The sequence below is a fragment of the Myodes glareolus genome, chromosome 7, assembly GCF_982192425.1.
Source record: "Myodes glareolus chromosome 7, mMyoGla1.1, whole genome shotgun sequence".
Taxonomy (NCBI): Eukaryota; Metazoa; Chordata; class Mammalia; order Rodentia; family Cricetidae; genus Myodes; species Myodes glareolus.
Window position 1 is genome coordinate 38289411 of NC_142032.1, and position 17456 is coordinate 38306866.

At 40.2% G+C, this 17456-nt stretch overlaps 1 protein-coding gene across 1 annotated transcript in view; it reads right to left on the reverse strand.

Moving 5' to 3' along the window:
* Positions 1-17456, reverse strand: part of Ptar1 (protein prenyltransferase alpha subunit repeat containing 1) — a 44364-nt gene that overhangs the window by 13632 nt on the left and 13276 nt on the right. Inside the window, exons 3-5 of the mRNA XM_085693726.2 lie at positions 10956-11022; positions 9561-9665; positions 7673-7892 (exon numbers count right to left, since the gene is read on the reverse strand). Coding sequence (XP_085549852.1) covers positions 7673-7892; positions 9561-9665; positions 10956-11022 — 392 coding nt within the window. The remainder of the gene's footprint in view (positions 1-7672; positions 7893-9560; positions 9666-10955; positions 11023-17456) is intronic.

The following is a 17456-nucleotide window of genomic DNA, read 5'->3' on the forward strand; positions in this document are numbered from 1 at the left end:
AAGGAAAAAACAAAAACCCTACTCTTCTTTTTTTCTATGTGTAAAGATGCATATTAAGTCAAAGAAAAAACAAGGAACTTCAGAGCATTTTCTGACTTAAGTTTTTTTCCCCTTAAAAAAATTAGAATAAAAAGGTATAAGGTAATGATTTAAAAAAATATATAGCAATTACTTTTAAGTGACTTTAAAAACACAAAGGACTGACTTAAGTATCGGGTACTGACAAAATGAAACTTTTTTTGAATTTACCTTCCTTGCCCTTATTCTTTTCCAACTTCCACATAAAAAGGTGAATAAATAGACAGAGCCACAAGGCAGCAGAACAGAGGGGTTGGCTGTTGTAAAATGAAATACTGAAAGCACACATGCCGTACACATTTCTTGTAACATGAGGGCCGGCTTGTTGGGGTTTCCGTCCCGCCCGGTACTCCAACAGCCGGCAAATCCCAAAGAGAAATTACACACAGGACTCTATAAGGTTATAAACTGATTGGCCCATTAGGTCAGGCTTCTTGTTAACTCTTATAACTTATATTAACCCATTATTCTCATCTATGTTAGCCATAATGGCTCCGTACCTTTCTCAGCTGGGCAAGTTACATGCTGCCTCTTCGGTGGTCTGTACAGGAGCGCTGAGAGAGCTTCTGCTTCCAGAATACTCCCAGTCTCTTTGCTCCACCCCTACTTCCTGTCTGGCGCAGGAGTGGCGAGAGAGCTTCCTGTGTCCCAGAAAACTCCCAGTCTCTTTGCTCCACCCCTACTTCCTGTCTGGCTTTCCCGCCTATACTGCCTGCCTGGCCAATCAGCATTTTATTAAAATATGATTGACAGAATACAGATAATTCTCCCGCACCAATTTCTCATAGTTTTCTCCAGCTACACAAGTGACTGCCCTAGCTACGTTTTTCAATGTGATACAAACTGGAGTCATTTAAGAAGAATGAATCTTAACTGAGAAAATTCTTCCATAAGACTAGCCCATAGACAAGTGGGGTACTGGTCTTGATGAATGACTGATGTGGGGGGTCCATCCCATGGGAGGCAGTGCCACCTCTGGGCAAGCGGTCCTGGGTGGTACACAGTGCGAGTAAGCAATGAGGAGTAACCAGTGCTCCTCATGGCCTCTGCTTCAGTTCCTGCCTGACTTCTTGTCCTGCTCACTTGGTGACAGTGTGATCTGACAGTTACAAGATGATATAAACCCAGTTTATTCAGTGGTAAAAATGATTATGTGAAACGTGATTAGAGAAATTGGGGTTCAATCTAAAGGTCAGAAAAGCAAAACAGCCAGCCACTGGCCCTAACCTCTACCTCAGTCAGAAACGGCGATCCTGCCTCCAGGAATCTCAGAATGAGGCTGTGACTGAGAGCTGTCTCCTCCCATTTTATGTTCCTCTCTAGTGCTGGGATTAAAGGCGTGCACCGCCTAGTTTGTATGGCAACTAGTGTGGCTACTGGGATTAAAGGTGTGTGTCACCACTGTCTGGTCTGTAAGGCTGACCAGTGGGGCTGTTTTATTCTCTGATCTTCAGGCAAGCTTTATTTATTAAAATACAAATGAAATGCCACTACAATTATGAATAGTAATAATATGGAGGAATAGAAAAAACACATCACATATTAACCTACTGGGAGACAACTTCTGAACTGATTCTATTCTGCTTAAATTATAAGCACATTAGTAATGGCTAATCTTCACTGACAACTTTGTTGGATTTACAATCAGTGTGGAAATACACTTCTGAGTTAGCCATTGTGGGTATTTCCATAATGATTTAACTAAGGGCAGACCCATACTGAATGTGAGCAGAACTATCCTGTGGGTTGGGTCCCAGACCCAACCAAGCTGAAATGAAAGAGATATCTTTCAAGATATCTTGATAGAGGGAGCCATTATGGGGTTAGGGAGAAGCCTGGTGTTAGAGAAATTCTCAGGAATGCACAAGGATGACCCCAGCTAAGACTCCTAGAAACAGTGGAGAGGGGGTCTGAAAGGGCCTTCCCCTGTAATCAGATTAGTGACTATCCTAACTGTCACCATAGAACCTACATCCAGGAACTGATGGAAGCAGATGCAGTGACCCACAGCCAAGCACTGGGCTGAGCTCCTGGAGTTCAGTTGAAGAGAGGGAGGATGGATCATATGACCAAGGGGCATCAAGAGCATGATGGGGAAAACCAGAGACAGCTGACCTGAGCTAGGGGAGCTCATGGACTATGGACTGACAGCTGGGGAACCTGTATGAGACCGAAATAGACCCTCTGAGTATGGGTGACAGTTATGCGGCTTCATTTGTTGGAGAAAGCATGGCAGTTGCACCAGGATTTATCCCAGGTGGATGAACTGGCTTTTTGGAGCCCATTCCCTATGGTGGGATACCTTGCTCAGCATTGATGGCAGGGAGGGGCTTGGTCCTGCCTCGAGTTGGTATCCCAGACCTTGTTGACTCCCCAAGGAAGGCTTTACCCCCTCTGAGTGGATGAGGGATGGGCAGGGGGAAGGTGGAGGGCAGGAGAAGGGGAAAAAGGGAAGTGGGGTTGGTACGTAAAACAAAAAGTAAATTTAATAAAAAAAAAATATGAAAGAAAAAAAGAAAGTGTGCTGAAAAGCAGCATTCACGTGGCTCTGTTTCCTGACTGAGGACACAACGTGGCCAGCTGCCTGATGCTCCTGCTGCCATGCTTTCTCCTCCATGATGGACTATACGCCCTTAGAACTATGAGTAAAACCCTCCTCCCACATGCCTCTTCTTGTCAGGTGTCTGGTCACAATAACAAGAAAGGCAGCTGACAGGTCACCGCCACAGTGCTGTGCCTTCTACAAGAGCGCCTTTCAGTACTGCACCATTGCTCAGCCTCCCATCCTCAGGACGAGTGCTCAGCTATGCCCGTTTCTATTCACAGAGGAGTGACATTCTTACACATACAACTATGTGCATGCCCAATCATTTTTAGAAATTTAGAAATTTTTAGCTTACCTGTTGGATGGGGTTGGGGTCAAGTCTGCACTTATGCTTGTGTCAGAGTGTATGTATGCCCACCAAGTGTGTGCTCTGTGGTGGGGAGGTCAGAAGAGTGTGTCAGGGTCCCAGGAATGGTATCAGAGGCAGCTGTGAGTCACTACGTGGGTGCGGGGACCAAACTCCAGTCCTCTGCTAGAGCAGTGAGTGCTCTTAACCACTGAGCACACACTTCGGACCCTACATACGCTATCAGACTTGTGGTCACTACGCTGAGTGAGATCTCTGGGGCTTATTCACTCTTCCTAACTGTAGCTCTCTAACTGTGACCAGCTGCTTCCTGTCTTTATCCCACCCTCAACTTTCCAACTGCCACTCTACCCTGCTTCCAAACAATTCAAACTTTTTACATTCCACATAAAAGTGAAATCATACAATATTTACATGGTTTATTTTACCTAGGTCTCTATTTTCTTCTCATATTAAAAAAATCCATTTACAATTCAGTTTATATATAAACAAATCTAAATTATTTTTTAAAAAGTCAACTTTTTCTAGTAATCACAAGCTGAGAAAAGATTCTTTTCTTCTATGTGGCATGCCATATTTAATGGTTATTAATGGAACCTTTACATAATTATATATATATATATATGATTTATTTCTGGAGTTTATATATTTTTATCATTACCTAGTCTATTTTTGAAGCATTCTATGTTTTAAGTATTTGACATAGTTAAATATATAATGGCATAGTGTCTGTTAAATTTCTTAGTTATTTTCTAATCAACTTCAAAACCAAGCTTTGAAATTGATAAATAAATCAATATTTTAGTATAATCAGAACTGTGTAGACATTTTTGCTAATTTCAAATGCTTTTACATACATGCCCCTGCATAAATGGGGATTCACTTCCCATTCCCTCCCTAGTCTCTGGCACTCAATAATCTTTGGCTATCTGAACTTACTAGGACAATGAAATGATATGGTATGATTTGGAATCTGATTACTTTTAATTGTTTTGAGATTCATCTACATCACAGAGCATTCCAATATCTCATTCCATTATTATGGTTAAGAGTGCATTTTTATCAAGGCACTTTGATTTTCCTTTTCTCACATGGTACACATTTGAATAGTCAACAGTTTGAGGCTATAAACATTCTCACTCAGGATTTAGTATGAACATGCCTCCAATTTTCCATAATAGGGTGGTGGGAGCATTAATAGCCATTCTTTTCCTCCCAAGAATACAATCTATTGGTTTTAATTCTACCTGGCCCCTCCTATATACAGTAAGCCTATGGTTTTCTCTCTTTCTCATGTTAAGGTGTTTTCCAAAGTGTTGGCCCTAGATTACATTCCTATTAGCCATATTATGGGCCCCTTCTATCCTCAGTGACATTTGCTACTATCTGCCATTATTATTACCATTCTAGTTAGTATGAAGCAGTGATTCACTCATCGTGGCTATGATGTGCATTTTTCCTTTGTTAATGATGTCAAATGTCTTTTGTGTCTTTATCAGACATTTATACATCTCTATTTTCTCAGTTAAATGATAATCAACTTTTAATTGGCTAGTCACAATAAATTTTGTTCATTTATACTATTATATTCTCCTTCAAAAATAATTTTTAAAATTATTAAACACACAAGTATCCTTATTTAAACACAGAAACATAAAACATAAAGTGAAACATCATGCTTCTATCCCATACACCATTAATCATCTGTTACTCTCTGACTTATCTTCAGACCAAAACACTATTATGCTTATTTACTAAAAACAAAGAAACAAAAAACCAAACCATAGCAACACTGTGTGTACAGATGAACACCTGGGAAACATTAATTACATTCCAGACTCTGTCCAACCACTCAAAAGTATTTTTGTTTCATTAAACGCCAACATCCTAAAACTGTGTAAAGTCTACACTATATTTACTTTTATGCCAATAACCTACTGTAAACATTTTTGTTTAAATAATCTAATAAAGTATGATCTTAAGTAGACTAAAATACTCCATCTTATGATGGACTGTAATATTAATGACTCCCTCACTTCAGCGAGCAAGCCTTTCTAATTTTTATAATTATAAATGCTTTCATATTTAATGGCAGTGTTTACTGAGTAGCAGGGAAGAACACGATGACTACCACTCTATGTGGATCCTCCTGTTCAATGTACATCACTCCACTGGACAGCTGCTGAGGAATTATCATCATACTCCTCCCACAGGCAGGGAAATGTGGTTAGAGAGGCTGGGTAGCTTCCTTTAGGCTACATAGCAAATTGGTAGAACAGTTAGAATAAAAATTAGGTCTGTATGACCACTGATTAGCACCTTTAATTACCATACCATACACATTATCTCCGCTACTGTTTCTTTAAGATGATGTCCAGAAACACAACCAGCACGACTCTACCTACTTTAAAATCTAAATGCGATCCTGTGGCCTTTTATTAAGACCACAGGGTGCAGTGCCATCTTCTCGCCTGTACTGGATATCTCGCACTTTAAGATTCTATTTTCAACTGTCTACCCTTGAAATAACGCTAGACCATTTTATCTACTTTCCTTTTAAAATGCCCCCTCCCTGAACTAGTGTTTGAGACTGGTGCTGATCTACTCAGCTATCTCTTCTCTAACCCACTCACTTCTATTGAGATGAGATTTCACTAAGGTCCCCATTTATATCACCTTTAAACTCGCTATGTAGCCCAGACTGCATCATGTGTGCTTTTCCTGCCCAAGCTTCTGAGTAGCTATGATTACAAGTGTGCACCATCACACTCAAACTTACACACTTTTCTAAGTTAGTCTAGACAATTGGTGCTTTGGTTAAGTACTTAAGGCACAGAACATGTCCCAGCTGGACCTAAAGGCTTATAACAACAGAAAGAGGGTTAAAAAATAAAAAATTCAGTACATTTTACTAAAAACAGAAAAGGGGAAGAAACGCAAGTGCAATGGTGCTGGTGATGGGAAGGCCCACATGTTCTCCTAAGGGCAGCTCAGGGAGGGGTGACATGAGCTCAGAAGGAGATCCAGGCCGTTGAGTCAAAACCTCATCAATTAGCTATATATTTAACATAAGATGGTCTCAACCAGGAATTTTACCCGTGTCTCTGATATTATGAGGATGTGCCTTGAAAGGATCTGGGGTCAGCAGGAAGGTTTCCAGGAACATTTCATGTCACTGGCCAGTTCTCCCTCAGAGCCCCCCGCATCATGCTATAGAGCAGCGGGAGGAGCCATGGGAGGAGCCGCAGTACTCCATATCCCTGACACATCTTTTCGTGGTGCCCCCAACCCTCCAAGGGTTACCCCACTTGCTGACTAACTGTGGGTGGCTCTCTCCACTAGAGCTCCAGGATGGTGAGGCTCGAGATCCTTACCGCCAGCCCAGGACCCAGCGCAGCAGCTAGGAATGACAGCTAAATGACAGCTAGCGCATTTCTCATGAATACAGCACACAGAGCCAACCCAGCACACTAGCTGCTCATTTCCCCTTTTACTGGTGGGAGGACAGAGAAAGAAACCCAGTACTCACAGCATAGTAACTCAGGCAATCCTCACACTGGCCTCAAGGCAGACAATAGAGACCTTATTTTAAAAGTAAAATCTCAAAGAGTTACTTTCCATGTAGGGCTCAAATAGGAACTCAGGCTGATCTGACTCTAAGCCTCTGCTCTGCCAACTCCTTTGGGGACCTCCCCTGCTCCCCGAAACTCTGCTGTGTGAACAGAAAAGGAGATGTCTACTTCTCTCTAAGAGTTGGCTTGAATCCCCCTATAAGTGACAACTGCATTTACCCTGGAGGATTCCTCACTAGGACACAGGAGGAAAGGGGAACTGGGAAGAGAAGAGGACGCTGCTGATGGGTCACAACTGAAGGAGGCTCTCCGGAAACTTAAATCACCACTGGGCCTGCGGACCTTCAACTTCACCTCTTTTCATTGCCTCAACCCTGGGCAGCTTTTAGAACAGCACCAAATATTCTTATGGAATCCTAATACCATAAACAGTAAAGGAAAAATGGCGATGATTTTGTAACAGAGAAAGGAACTTGGGGGGCTACTGGGCTATCCCTCTGATGAATGAGAACTATATGTCCCAACTGATTCAACTGGGATGAAGGCTAAGCCTCAAAACATTCTAGAAAAATACTCCCCCTCCCCATTTCTAAAGAAAAAAAGAAAAGACAGGCTGGGAGAACCATGGCTGAACCTACGGAAAAGACCTTATGTACGGATCCTACTGTCATTCTGACGTCATAGGCCTGAGGAGGACCTCAGGAATCCCAGGGTGAGTTACAGGTTCTGCCAAGTCTATCCCTGCCCTCTCCTTTCCTTTTTAAAAGTCAAGGATATAAAGTTGCCTGTAGATTCAACTCACTGACATGTATCTAGAGAACATCAGGAATAATTTCAAATATAAGCAGCTTAATAATCTTAATGAGTTGTACTGACTCTTCCTATTTGACTCTGTATGCTTTTGGTCTAGCAATGTATTTCCCTTACCAGCATCCTAAGCTCCACCAGTGGGGAATGTAAACCCTTCTGTAATTATGAGGATTTCTCTGGAAAACAAAACTTTCTAGATCCTCTGGGGCTGCTGGAACATGACTTTCAGGGATAAATTATTACAAAGATCTAAAGGGTGGACTGTCAGGGTTAGCCATGGGGAAAGAATAACAGTCCTACCTTGAGATCCAGCTTGGCCACATTCTGTAAAACCCAGATGCGATGGGACCAGGCATTATAGTTGCTGGGATATCTTCCTGCTGCCTCACCACAGACTTCCATTTCTTCCTGTAGTATTCGCTGTGTCCTCTCTGCAGGAACTGTTCCTGTTCCTAAGTTTCCTTTGGCCACAGAAGAAGGCAAGGAAGTTTCCTGACTTAACTGCTGCAGCACCCAGCGCCTGTTAATACGGCGTGGGGGAAAGAGGAGGAAAGGATACAAGTGAGAAAGGAAAACAATCCATTTCCCTTGTTCTTAGTTTCCACGTACAGAGATGCAAAATAATAGCTATCTATAAGCTCAGGTATGGGGATGTCAAGGGGCCTGCTACTACTGTGTTCTGGAATACAATTCGGCTTAGGAATACGAGTCAGAGGGATATGAAAATGACAAACAGGAAAGAGAAACTTTTCTAAAACTTTCAAATCTATCAAAAAGAGGTCACTAGCTCCAAAATGACAACTCCCAAAATCTCCTTGGCCAGGGAATCTACAGGGAGCCAGTCTATGTGTGTGGGGGGGTGGGTTAGGCGCAGGGCCGGCTGTGAATTATGGCATGAGGGAGCAGACTCGTATCTTAAATTATATGTGCATGCCTCATTCGCATTTGTTGCAAACAAAGTTTCATTTTGATAGCTTCCACTAAGCAGAATTTTGATATTACAGCATAAAAAGTAGAAGGAAAGAAAAGACATTGAAGCATCAAGGTTTAAATGCCCTCAGTCACAGACTCTTCTTCTGTCTCTGTATAATTTGCACACATTTCAGTCAAAAGCAACAGAAAGGATTTCTAATCAGTTTATATTTTTATGGACATACTTTCAGACTAAAAAATTTCCAACCCAAAGGTACAAAAAAGTAAGAAAATTCATTTTATTTTTAAACAATGAAGTTTCACAACAAAACACATCTGTTTCTAAATCACAGACCCTCAATACTGAGATGCATATTTATTATCAGCCTACTGGCATTAGCCCCCACCACCACCTCAATACCAGCGGCTTTCTGGGGCAATCCATGCCAGTTTCTGGTAAAGAAGAAAATACAACTAACCATGGTTTGTTAAAAGCCAACTTATAATGGTAGCCAAAGGCAAGGTTACAGTCATGACACCTTAAGCCAGCCTAGGACCCCAGCAATGTTCACAATTGAGAAATGTTAGAGGCATAATTAGGACAACCTTCCTGAGAGTAACTTCCTATGACACCATGGCAGCAGGCTATGCCACTGCATTAGTCAAGTGAGCAGAGTTACGTGCGATCTCAGAGAAGCCTGCTTTCCAATAAGCATTTCTAGAGTCCTACCTGTATTCTCACTGCCTCAGGTTCTCACCCTAAAAATGCTCCTTGCATTATGATTTTAATAGTTTTTCACTTAGCCCATACACCAATCACCTCAATTACCCTTAGCTTCGTTTAAAAAAAATTTTTTTTAACTAGGAACACAAGACCATGTATTATATATTATAGTTAAGCATCTAAATACAATTTCCGAAACTGCTACAGATGGGTAAAAACAGACGTTATTGAGCAATTACTATGTACAGGGCACTGTAGTAGGGCTTGTATACATACTCTCAGGAGCACTGAACTATAAAGTCTATGGTTCAAGTATAATTATTGCTCACATTTTATAATGTGAAAACTCAAACTTGGTACCATGGACACTCATGTAACAACTAATCATTCTTAGAATCAAGTGTAAGTAATGTGACTTTAGAATTCAAATTCTGAATAAACACAACAGTGTTTCATAAGCTGTGATCTTGAATACTGAACAGAGATACAAAACTACCTCATAAGCTGTGATCTTGAATACTGAACAGGAATATAACTACCTATCAATCATACCTGTGAATCCATGTCTCTGGACTCTTAGGAAACTTAGTTAAGGCCAATTTTCCCAGATGTAGATCCTTAATTGGACTTAAAGTGCCAGAAAGGATGAGCTCTTTCCTGTAACAAAAGAAAAAAAAGTATTAATTTTCTATTCAATCATTTTTACTGTGGGCTGCGCTATCCTGGTCCTGAGTAAGAAAGGCTGAGCAAGCCATGGGAAGCAAGCCAGTAAGCGGTGTTCTTCCATTTCTTGGGCTTCAGTATGCTATTCCAGTTTCTACTTCCAGAAGTTCTCTCAGTTGGTCCCTGTACCCTTCAACGGCTCTGACTGCATTTTATTTTTAAAGGTTCTTTCCTTACATTCTTGCTCTCAGATGCTCTAGGTGCATTTTGCAGACTCCTGCCTTGGCCTCTGACTCAGTCGTTTCTCCAATAAGCCCAGTTCCTTTTACTAGAAACCAGACAGTTTCATATGGTTCATCAAATATCCTAATTCAACAGATGACCGGAGAGGCGTAGGAACATGCTCAGAGCATCAGAACCATCACTATTAATCACAGACATCTCAAAAAAAGTCTATGATGAAAGTTACCAAAATTCTTAAAAATCAATTATAAATACAAAATTCAGTATAATGTGACCTTGTTTAAAACACAGAAAGTTAAGCAAAATATGATTTAAATCATCTCTAGCGATAACGAATTATAATTTGTATGGACCTATCCTATAGGAAATTTTAAAATAATTGAAAACATTCAACAGACTTCACTTTTCCTTATCATTTGCACCCTACTTTCCTTCAAGAGGATCTGTTTTAGTCTAATGAATACCAGTTGATTGGAGCTCATGTACACATTTGGGTCATTTAACTGAAAAACAAAACAAAACAAAGCAAAACAAAAAAACTCTTCAATAAAAAATGCTCTTGTCTGAGCTAATCAAATGCAATCATTCTTCCAAGCCCTGAATGTCAGACATTTTAAGTGGCTGTCTCACAGCATCACAATGGTTATGGGTAAATGAAGACCACAGGCCTGGGCCTTAAATCCTTATCCCATGTACTTCCCTCCACTCCAGTGCAGCTCAGCTCTCAAGCAATTATACAAAATACCTGTAATCCCCACATAAGGGAAGAAAACAAAGCAGGCATCAAACAGGGTATTGTAATTCAGCAGGACAATCTATATTTTAGGGGAAAATGCTTACAGAAAAGACAGTCATAAGATGCACAGTACATGCGTTAGAACTGTCATGGAGACATTATAAAGAGTTTGTGTAAGAAGCAAACACTGGATGCTATGGACAAATGGTTTATATTTCATTTCCAAGTGGCTAACAAGGTCACAGGGCTCTATGCCTTCAGAAGTCTGGGCAAGCTTCACTTTACCACTGAAGAACATGGCATACCTCACATTCCATGCGGTGGTGAAGTCTGGGTTGAGAAGTAGCAGGGTGCAGGTGACATCTATCAATTCTAAAATAAAGAGAGCCACATTAGGAACACAGTCTTACCTGTCAAAGCCTACTTTCTTCGAGGGTCCTTGTCCATTCTCATTACAACCTGTATCCAGGCCGTATTAACTCTAATAACAAACATGCGTTCCTAAGACGGCAGTGGCAGGACTGTTGTCCTCAGGACTTTCTTCCGCTTGGGATCTGCACAATTACTTTAAAGGTAACAACTTTACAGTATGCCCAAGGAGAATAACTTATCTGCCATTCTTTTAGGAAATCTGACAGTAATCTAATTTGCATTAAGAAATAATTTTGAAATCACCATTCATTTAATTCTACTAATGCCTCAAGCACTAACTAGGAAGTTTTCAGAAAATAGGAGAGAAAAGTCACCCATAATCCAATTTACGTTCTGCTGCAAAAAATTCCCTTTCTTCTACGCATTTTACATAGCAACGATAAAAGTACAGTAATTGTTTTTAAAGACTTACTGTTCTATTTTCCAGAAAATACATCATATGTATTATAAATGTCATATAAGTCATACTTCAGTCTTCATTTTTCCTTACTATTTTTACTTCATTGAGGATAGGCTATTTATATTCACTACACATGGATACAAATAAACTCTATAAACCTGCTTTTAAAAAAACTAAATTGATGAAATCTGGATACTTTCTTGTTAGTAAAATTGAAGAGAATTTTAGAATTGCTATTACTGATCTAAAGACATATTGCTAAAGAAGGTAATGGCACCCGTGGTATTAAATACCACGTGAGTACAATATAGAAGTTGTCATTACACCTTCTGCGGCACTGCTAGAGGCAGTATAACACTAGGTGCTCTGTTCACATTAGTTCAATGCATTCTCAGAGACGTGAGCCAAGCCATTTCTGCTCAACTTTACAGCAGGAAAATGAAACTTTCAGACTTTCTAAAGATTATTTTTATTTTATGTATATGGATGCTTTGTCTGTATTATGTCTGTGCTCCACTGTGTGCCTGGTGTCTGCAGAGGCCAGAAGTGGTCATCAGATACCCTGGAACTGGAGTTACAGAGTTATGAGTCACCATGTGGGTGCAGGGAATCAACCCAGGTCCTGTGGAAGAGTGGTCTGTGCTCTTAACCACTGAGGCAGCTCTCCAATACTGAGATCTAGAGTTTTAATCAACTAGTATGTCACAAGGTTAATACCTGACACTTTGATCATATCAGTTATACTGCAAATGAAATGTCTGGCTACAGAGATAAATGAAGCATTTTAAGTACTTAGTACAAGATAAACTTCAAACATAAAACACATAGCTATCTCATGTATACACTTAAAAATGGTCCAGTTAACTACTATCCTATTATGACATAAGATTAGCATTTGTTCAGCATTTATCAGTCTACTGCTATGGATAACTTTGAACATTCAAAAACTGAAAAGCAGGAACTACACACACTGACTTCTGACCCACATTTTCCCTACTCCAAGTTCCTATGTTCAAGCTTGCTGTGATATTAAAAAACAATCTAATTCATATCCTTTTTCTTTTGTTTTTTTAATAGCTTTTGGCACTAATTTAATGTTTGCCAAAGAAACTAATATAATGTTCAATATCACTACTCACTTAATTCCACAAATGTTCTAAGTATCAACAATGAGCAAGGATTAAATAGTCCCAGAACTCAAAGAACTGATATAATTCTAATAAGACCTCATCTTACCCTTCATAAAATTATCTTCTTGCTGGAAAGGGCATATAACACTCGGGGCCTTCCTAAGAAGTTATGACTAATTCTTCCTAGTGAGCACGTGGGGATTATGAGTACAGTGGTAAAGGTACAACAGACTGTGGAGAGCGTGGGAAAGCCAAAGTAGTGTGATGTTAACATAGCATGCTCTGAGACACTATGGAACACAGTACAAGTACAGCACAAAGAGGCAATTACTGTCCCATTGAAACTGGCTATATTCCTAACTTCAGAAGACAGTCATCAGTACCCATCCCAGAACACACTCACAGCACATGGGAAGGGTTATATGTGAAAGGGAAGCTGCGGGGTTCTTTGATGCCAGCGATTGTCCCCAAAGCTGTTCCACTCCCTAAATAAACTGTCTCTCAGTCCCTGTGGTTGTTTCTACAGTACAAAAAATATACAGTGAAAGTTATATCTGTTTGTATGTTTAATGCAACTCTCCTCCTCTACTCCCTAACGTGAAACAGAAGTAGCACAGGCAGAGCTATTAAACACACACATCCATGAGAGGCTGTGGAAGAAGGCTCATCACTGTAGTGCTTCCTTTCCTAGAGACAGCAGCTGCTAGGATCACAGCCCTGCTTTACCACTTCCTGGGAGTTCCAAGTAAATCAGTCTCATTGTGCTCAAGGAGACAGATGCCAGAACCTTACCACTGGTAAGGCACAGCCTCGTGGCAATACACCGATTAATAGAAATGAGTTAATTTAAGATGTAAGAGTTAGTTAATAGGAATCCTGAGCTAATAGGCCAAACAGTGATGTAATTAATATAGTTTCTGTGTGATTATTCAGGTCTGGGCAATCGGGAAACGAAAGAGCAGTCTCCTTCTACAAAATGGCGCCCATACGTTTGGGGCTAACCTGCTCGGCCAGCCACACACTTTGGTGCTTGTATGCCTGCTCGGAGTTAGGAGGGAAGTAGCTGAGAGCATGCCTGTGGCTCATCACCCACACCTGGAAAAGCACCTGGATTGTGTATGTTAGGCGTGCACAGGCAGGAAAACATGGTGGATTCCTGCCGCCATTCATGGAGACATTTCCAGGCCATGTAGCATGCTACATGGCAGATTTAGCTTTTACTCAGACCAAAAGGGTTTATGTGCTGCACGGTGCTTCCCAGAATTGAGGTGATGAACACAGCTCCTACCCAGAAGTCCCAAAGCTCGTGGTAAATGTACCTCCACAATATTGAAAGACCAAGAGAGGTGGAGCCAGCAACCAGGGCTGCCACAACCACACTGCTTACCCTCTTAAAACGCTCCTTGTCAAAAAAGGATTTCTGATACACAGTAGGACAAATTCAGACATAAAAGACCTCTAAACAAGACACAATGTGTTTAAAAATGTATATAAGCTTAGGAGAGAGAGGAAAAAGAGTAAAGACAGTTCTAAAAAAATTAAAGTCTTTAAAAAGAGTACAAATAATATAAAAGAATACAGATTAAAGCAGTAAAAAGCCATAGATTAAAGGAGTAAAGAAAACTAAGCCACATAAGGATGGACACACAGAGCATCTGGATGATGCCTATTTTTATGTTTTCCTTGAATTTTTTGACTGCAGAGAGATATTTGTTTCTGGGGGCTGCTAAAGGTATCTTGACTTCAAAATTTGAGTCTAAGGATATGTTGCTTTAGAAAAGAGGTTCTACTTTTGTGTACACAGAAGATGAGAACCTGTGAATTCCTTCTAGGCTAATGGGGTTTGAAGAAACAAGACCTCCCTGAAAGGTCTCCATAAATCCCAAAAATACTTCACCCAATGAACAGCATGAAGCAGTTTGGAGAAAACTATGTCCAAACTCCCAAAATGAGTGTCTATAGATGTTTGTTTTCATTTAAAGGGAGATATGAATACTTTGCATTGATATGGATCTTGGTCTATTGATGTAAATTTAAGGTCAATTTTGCTACAGTGTATATGTATTTCTGCTCTTGTTTAAGGTATTGTGTTTACGCAGCTCATTTAAAACTGCAATATACAGTTAAGAAATACAGATTAATAGTCATCTGTAATAACCAAACCTTTAATTATATTAGTTAGGTTTTCTAAATATAGAAATATATTTCAGTTAGATAGATAATCTTCAGCACCCCAAAGACCTACAGATATGGCATTTAAAGGGTTTTAAGAACTTAGGCGTATCTCAATAATGAGGCATCTCTGTTTCTGGCAGCACCAATTACTTCAAGAGGATTGAACAACAAAGAGGCTCCGTATGGAGTTTGCTAGCCATCTGGGCAAGAAATTCCTCTTGCCTGGACTGCTTGATGGTATTCTACATGAACTGGACAGGCAGGACCCACAGAAATGACAGCTGAACTTGCCTAAAGGTGAGACAGTCCTTCAGAGTTCCAGTTCCATGAAAGAAACTGCTGGACACAAAAGAAAGCAACTGATGAACTTTGTCATTATAAGGTAGAACAGATCTTCAAATTTCTTGCTTTATGGAAAAATCTGCTGAATACAATGGACCTATAGGCTGAAGATGGATGCCCCAATGTTACAGAAGAACTTTAGTTAACTGTCCAAGAAGTGAGATGTCTCTTTCAATTCCAGAACATTGGAAGTTGCTTACACTGCACTTCCTGTTTACTTAGGTAATATTATATCCTTATGGGGTCTTTGGTGGAGTTGAAGACTAGATAGCTATAACTCTAGTTTTCCTTAGTTATGCTAAAGGATAAATTAGATATAAAATTTTAGACTCACAAAGATAGAATACATGATAGAGTATTTTCCTTAATTTGCCAAATACAAATAGATTAAATATTATAACTGTAATTCTTGATTGATACCTGTTTTATGTAATTTTACTATGTTAAAGTTAAAACTTTCCCTTTTATTTAGACAGAAAAGGGGAGATGATATAGGATTCCCCTCTGTATGCTGTGAATATGTTTTATTACCATTGGTTAATAAAGAAGCTGCTTCAGCCTATGGCAGGACAGAATATAACCAAGTTGGAAGAGAAATAGAGAGAGAAAGAGTAGGTGGAGTCAAGGAGATGACTTGTAGCTGCCGAAGGAGAAGGACACCAGAACTTTACCACTGGCAAACCACAGCCTCATGGAGATACACAGATTAGTAAGAGTTAGTTAATAAGAAGCCTGAGCTAATAGACCAAAGTGTTGTAATTAATATAGTTTCTGTGCTTATTCAGGTCTGGGCAGCATGGAAATGAAAGAGCAGTCTTCTCCTACATTGTGTTTTAGTGTTTTCTCATTATAAATGAGGTTCACACTAGAACTACCTCAAGGAAGTGTTAAATGATTAAAAGCATGAACTGTCAGGTTATCTGACATACGGCAAACATTAAAATCTGAATGTTAATTTTCATTATGAAGTTTGCACACCCTAGTCAGTCCCACAAGCGCTAAGAGTAGACACCCAGGAGGAAGTGCAGGAATCTAGGCAGAGCAGTGACCACTGTGCAGAGGGACATGTAAGAATCTTGGGATTTAAGACACCAGCATCCTGGACAGCTGTCATTAAACCGGGTTTTCTCCTCTTCACAACCTGCTCATCTTTCCTGATTCAGAAGTCAAGCTCTAGGCCAAGAAGTGAGGAGGGGGTGGTATAATGTAAGAAGCAGGAATGGGCCAACCAAGACAAAGTAACTGGGCTACAAATGTAAGAATCAGATTTGCAAGAAAATTTTGAGGTTTCAGTCAGCACTCCGTTTCAGGAAGAAGAAAGGAAGAAAGAGATTAAGTAATTTAACCTCAGACTGCTGATGCTCTGGCTTTTCAGGTCTGTCTCCCAGCAAAGCAGATGCTAGCACACTTTTGGCAAAGGCTTTGTTTGTCCTATACAGGAAGGATGAACCAAGCTATAAAGATAAACATGCGTCAGTAACAGTTGACTGTAAGAATTTCACTCTCTAAATGTCACCGACTACAGACCATTTCCTCTATGGCCTTCCCCAGAAGCCATGACCTACCGAATGTCCTGCAGACTCTTGGGATCAATGCGATCTCTCTTGAGATACAAAACATATGTCAGTAAATACATGCTTACTATACACATTCCAATGTATGACTAATCTATCACCATCTCACAGGCAGACAATTAATCTGGGTACATCATACACAGGGAAGTAGCTAAATTCCAACTGGAACAAGAAAAGCACATACAAACTCTACCAAAGTCAGGGGTTCAGCTGATACACTTTCTTAGCTGGACTCTATTCTAACAATAATCCAGGTTTTACAACTCTTCTGACAGACAATGGTTTCTGTGCATCTAAAATTAAATAAATTCAAGATAATAAACTACTTTCCTTCCAAAATATACTCAATAGCATATAAGGAACAGCTTAAGTTAAAGCTATTTAGAGAGCACACAGACCCTGAATGGTGGACTAAGCTAAGAATTCTTGCTAATCCGACAAGGGACACTTTGGCACTTGAAAGAACTGAGTAAGAGCCATAATCCCTGCTCTCAGTGACCCACAATCTAGCAGGAGAAAAAATGTTTAAATAACAAACTACAGTATACTATGGTGAGTGAGCACTATGAAAGTCACCCAAACAAAGGACTCCCACAGAATGCAGAGACCTGCTGCTTTCTGAAATACACAGAAAGGCCTCCTGGGGGATGATTGTGAATTCAGTTTGCTAATGCTGGCAACCAGACTGATGACCACAACACAAAGGCAAAATAAAGAAGTACCAGGCAATGAAGTCTGAGAACAGAATGGTAT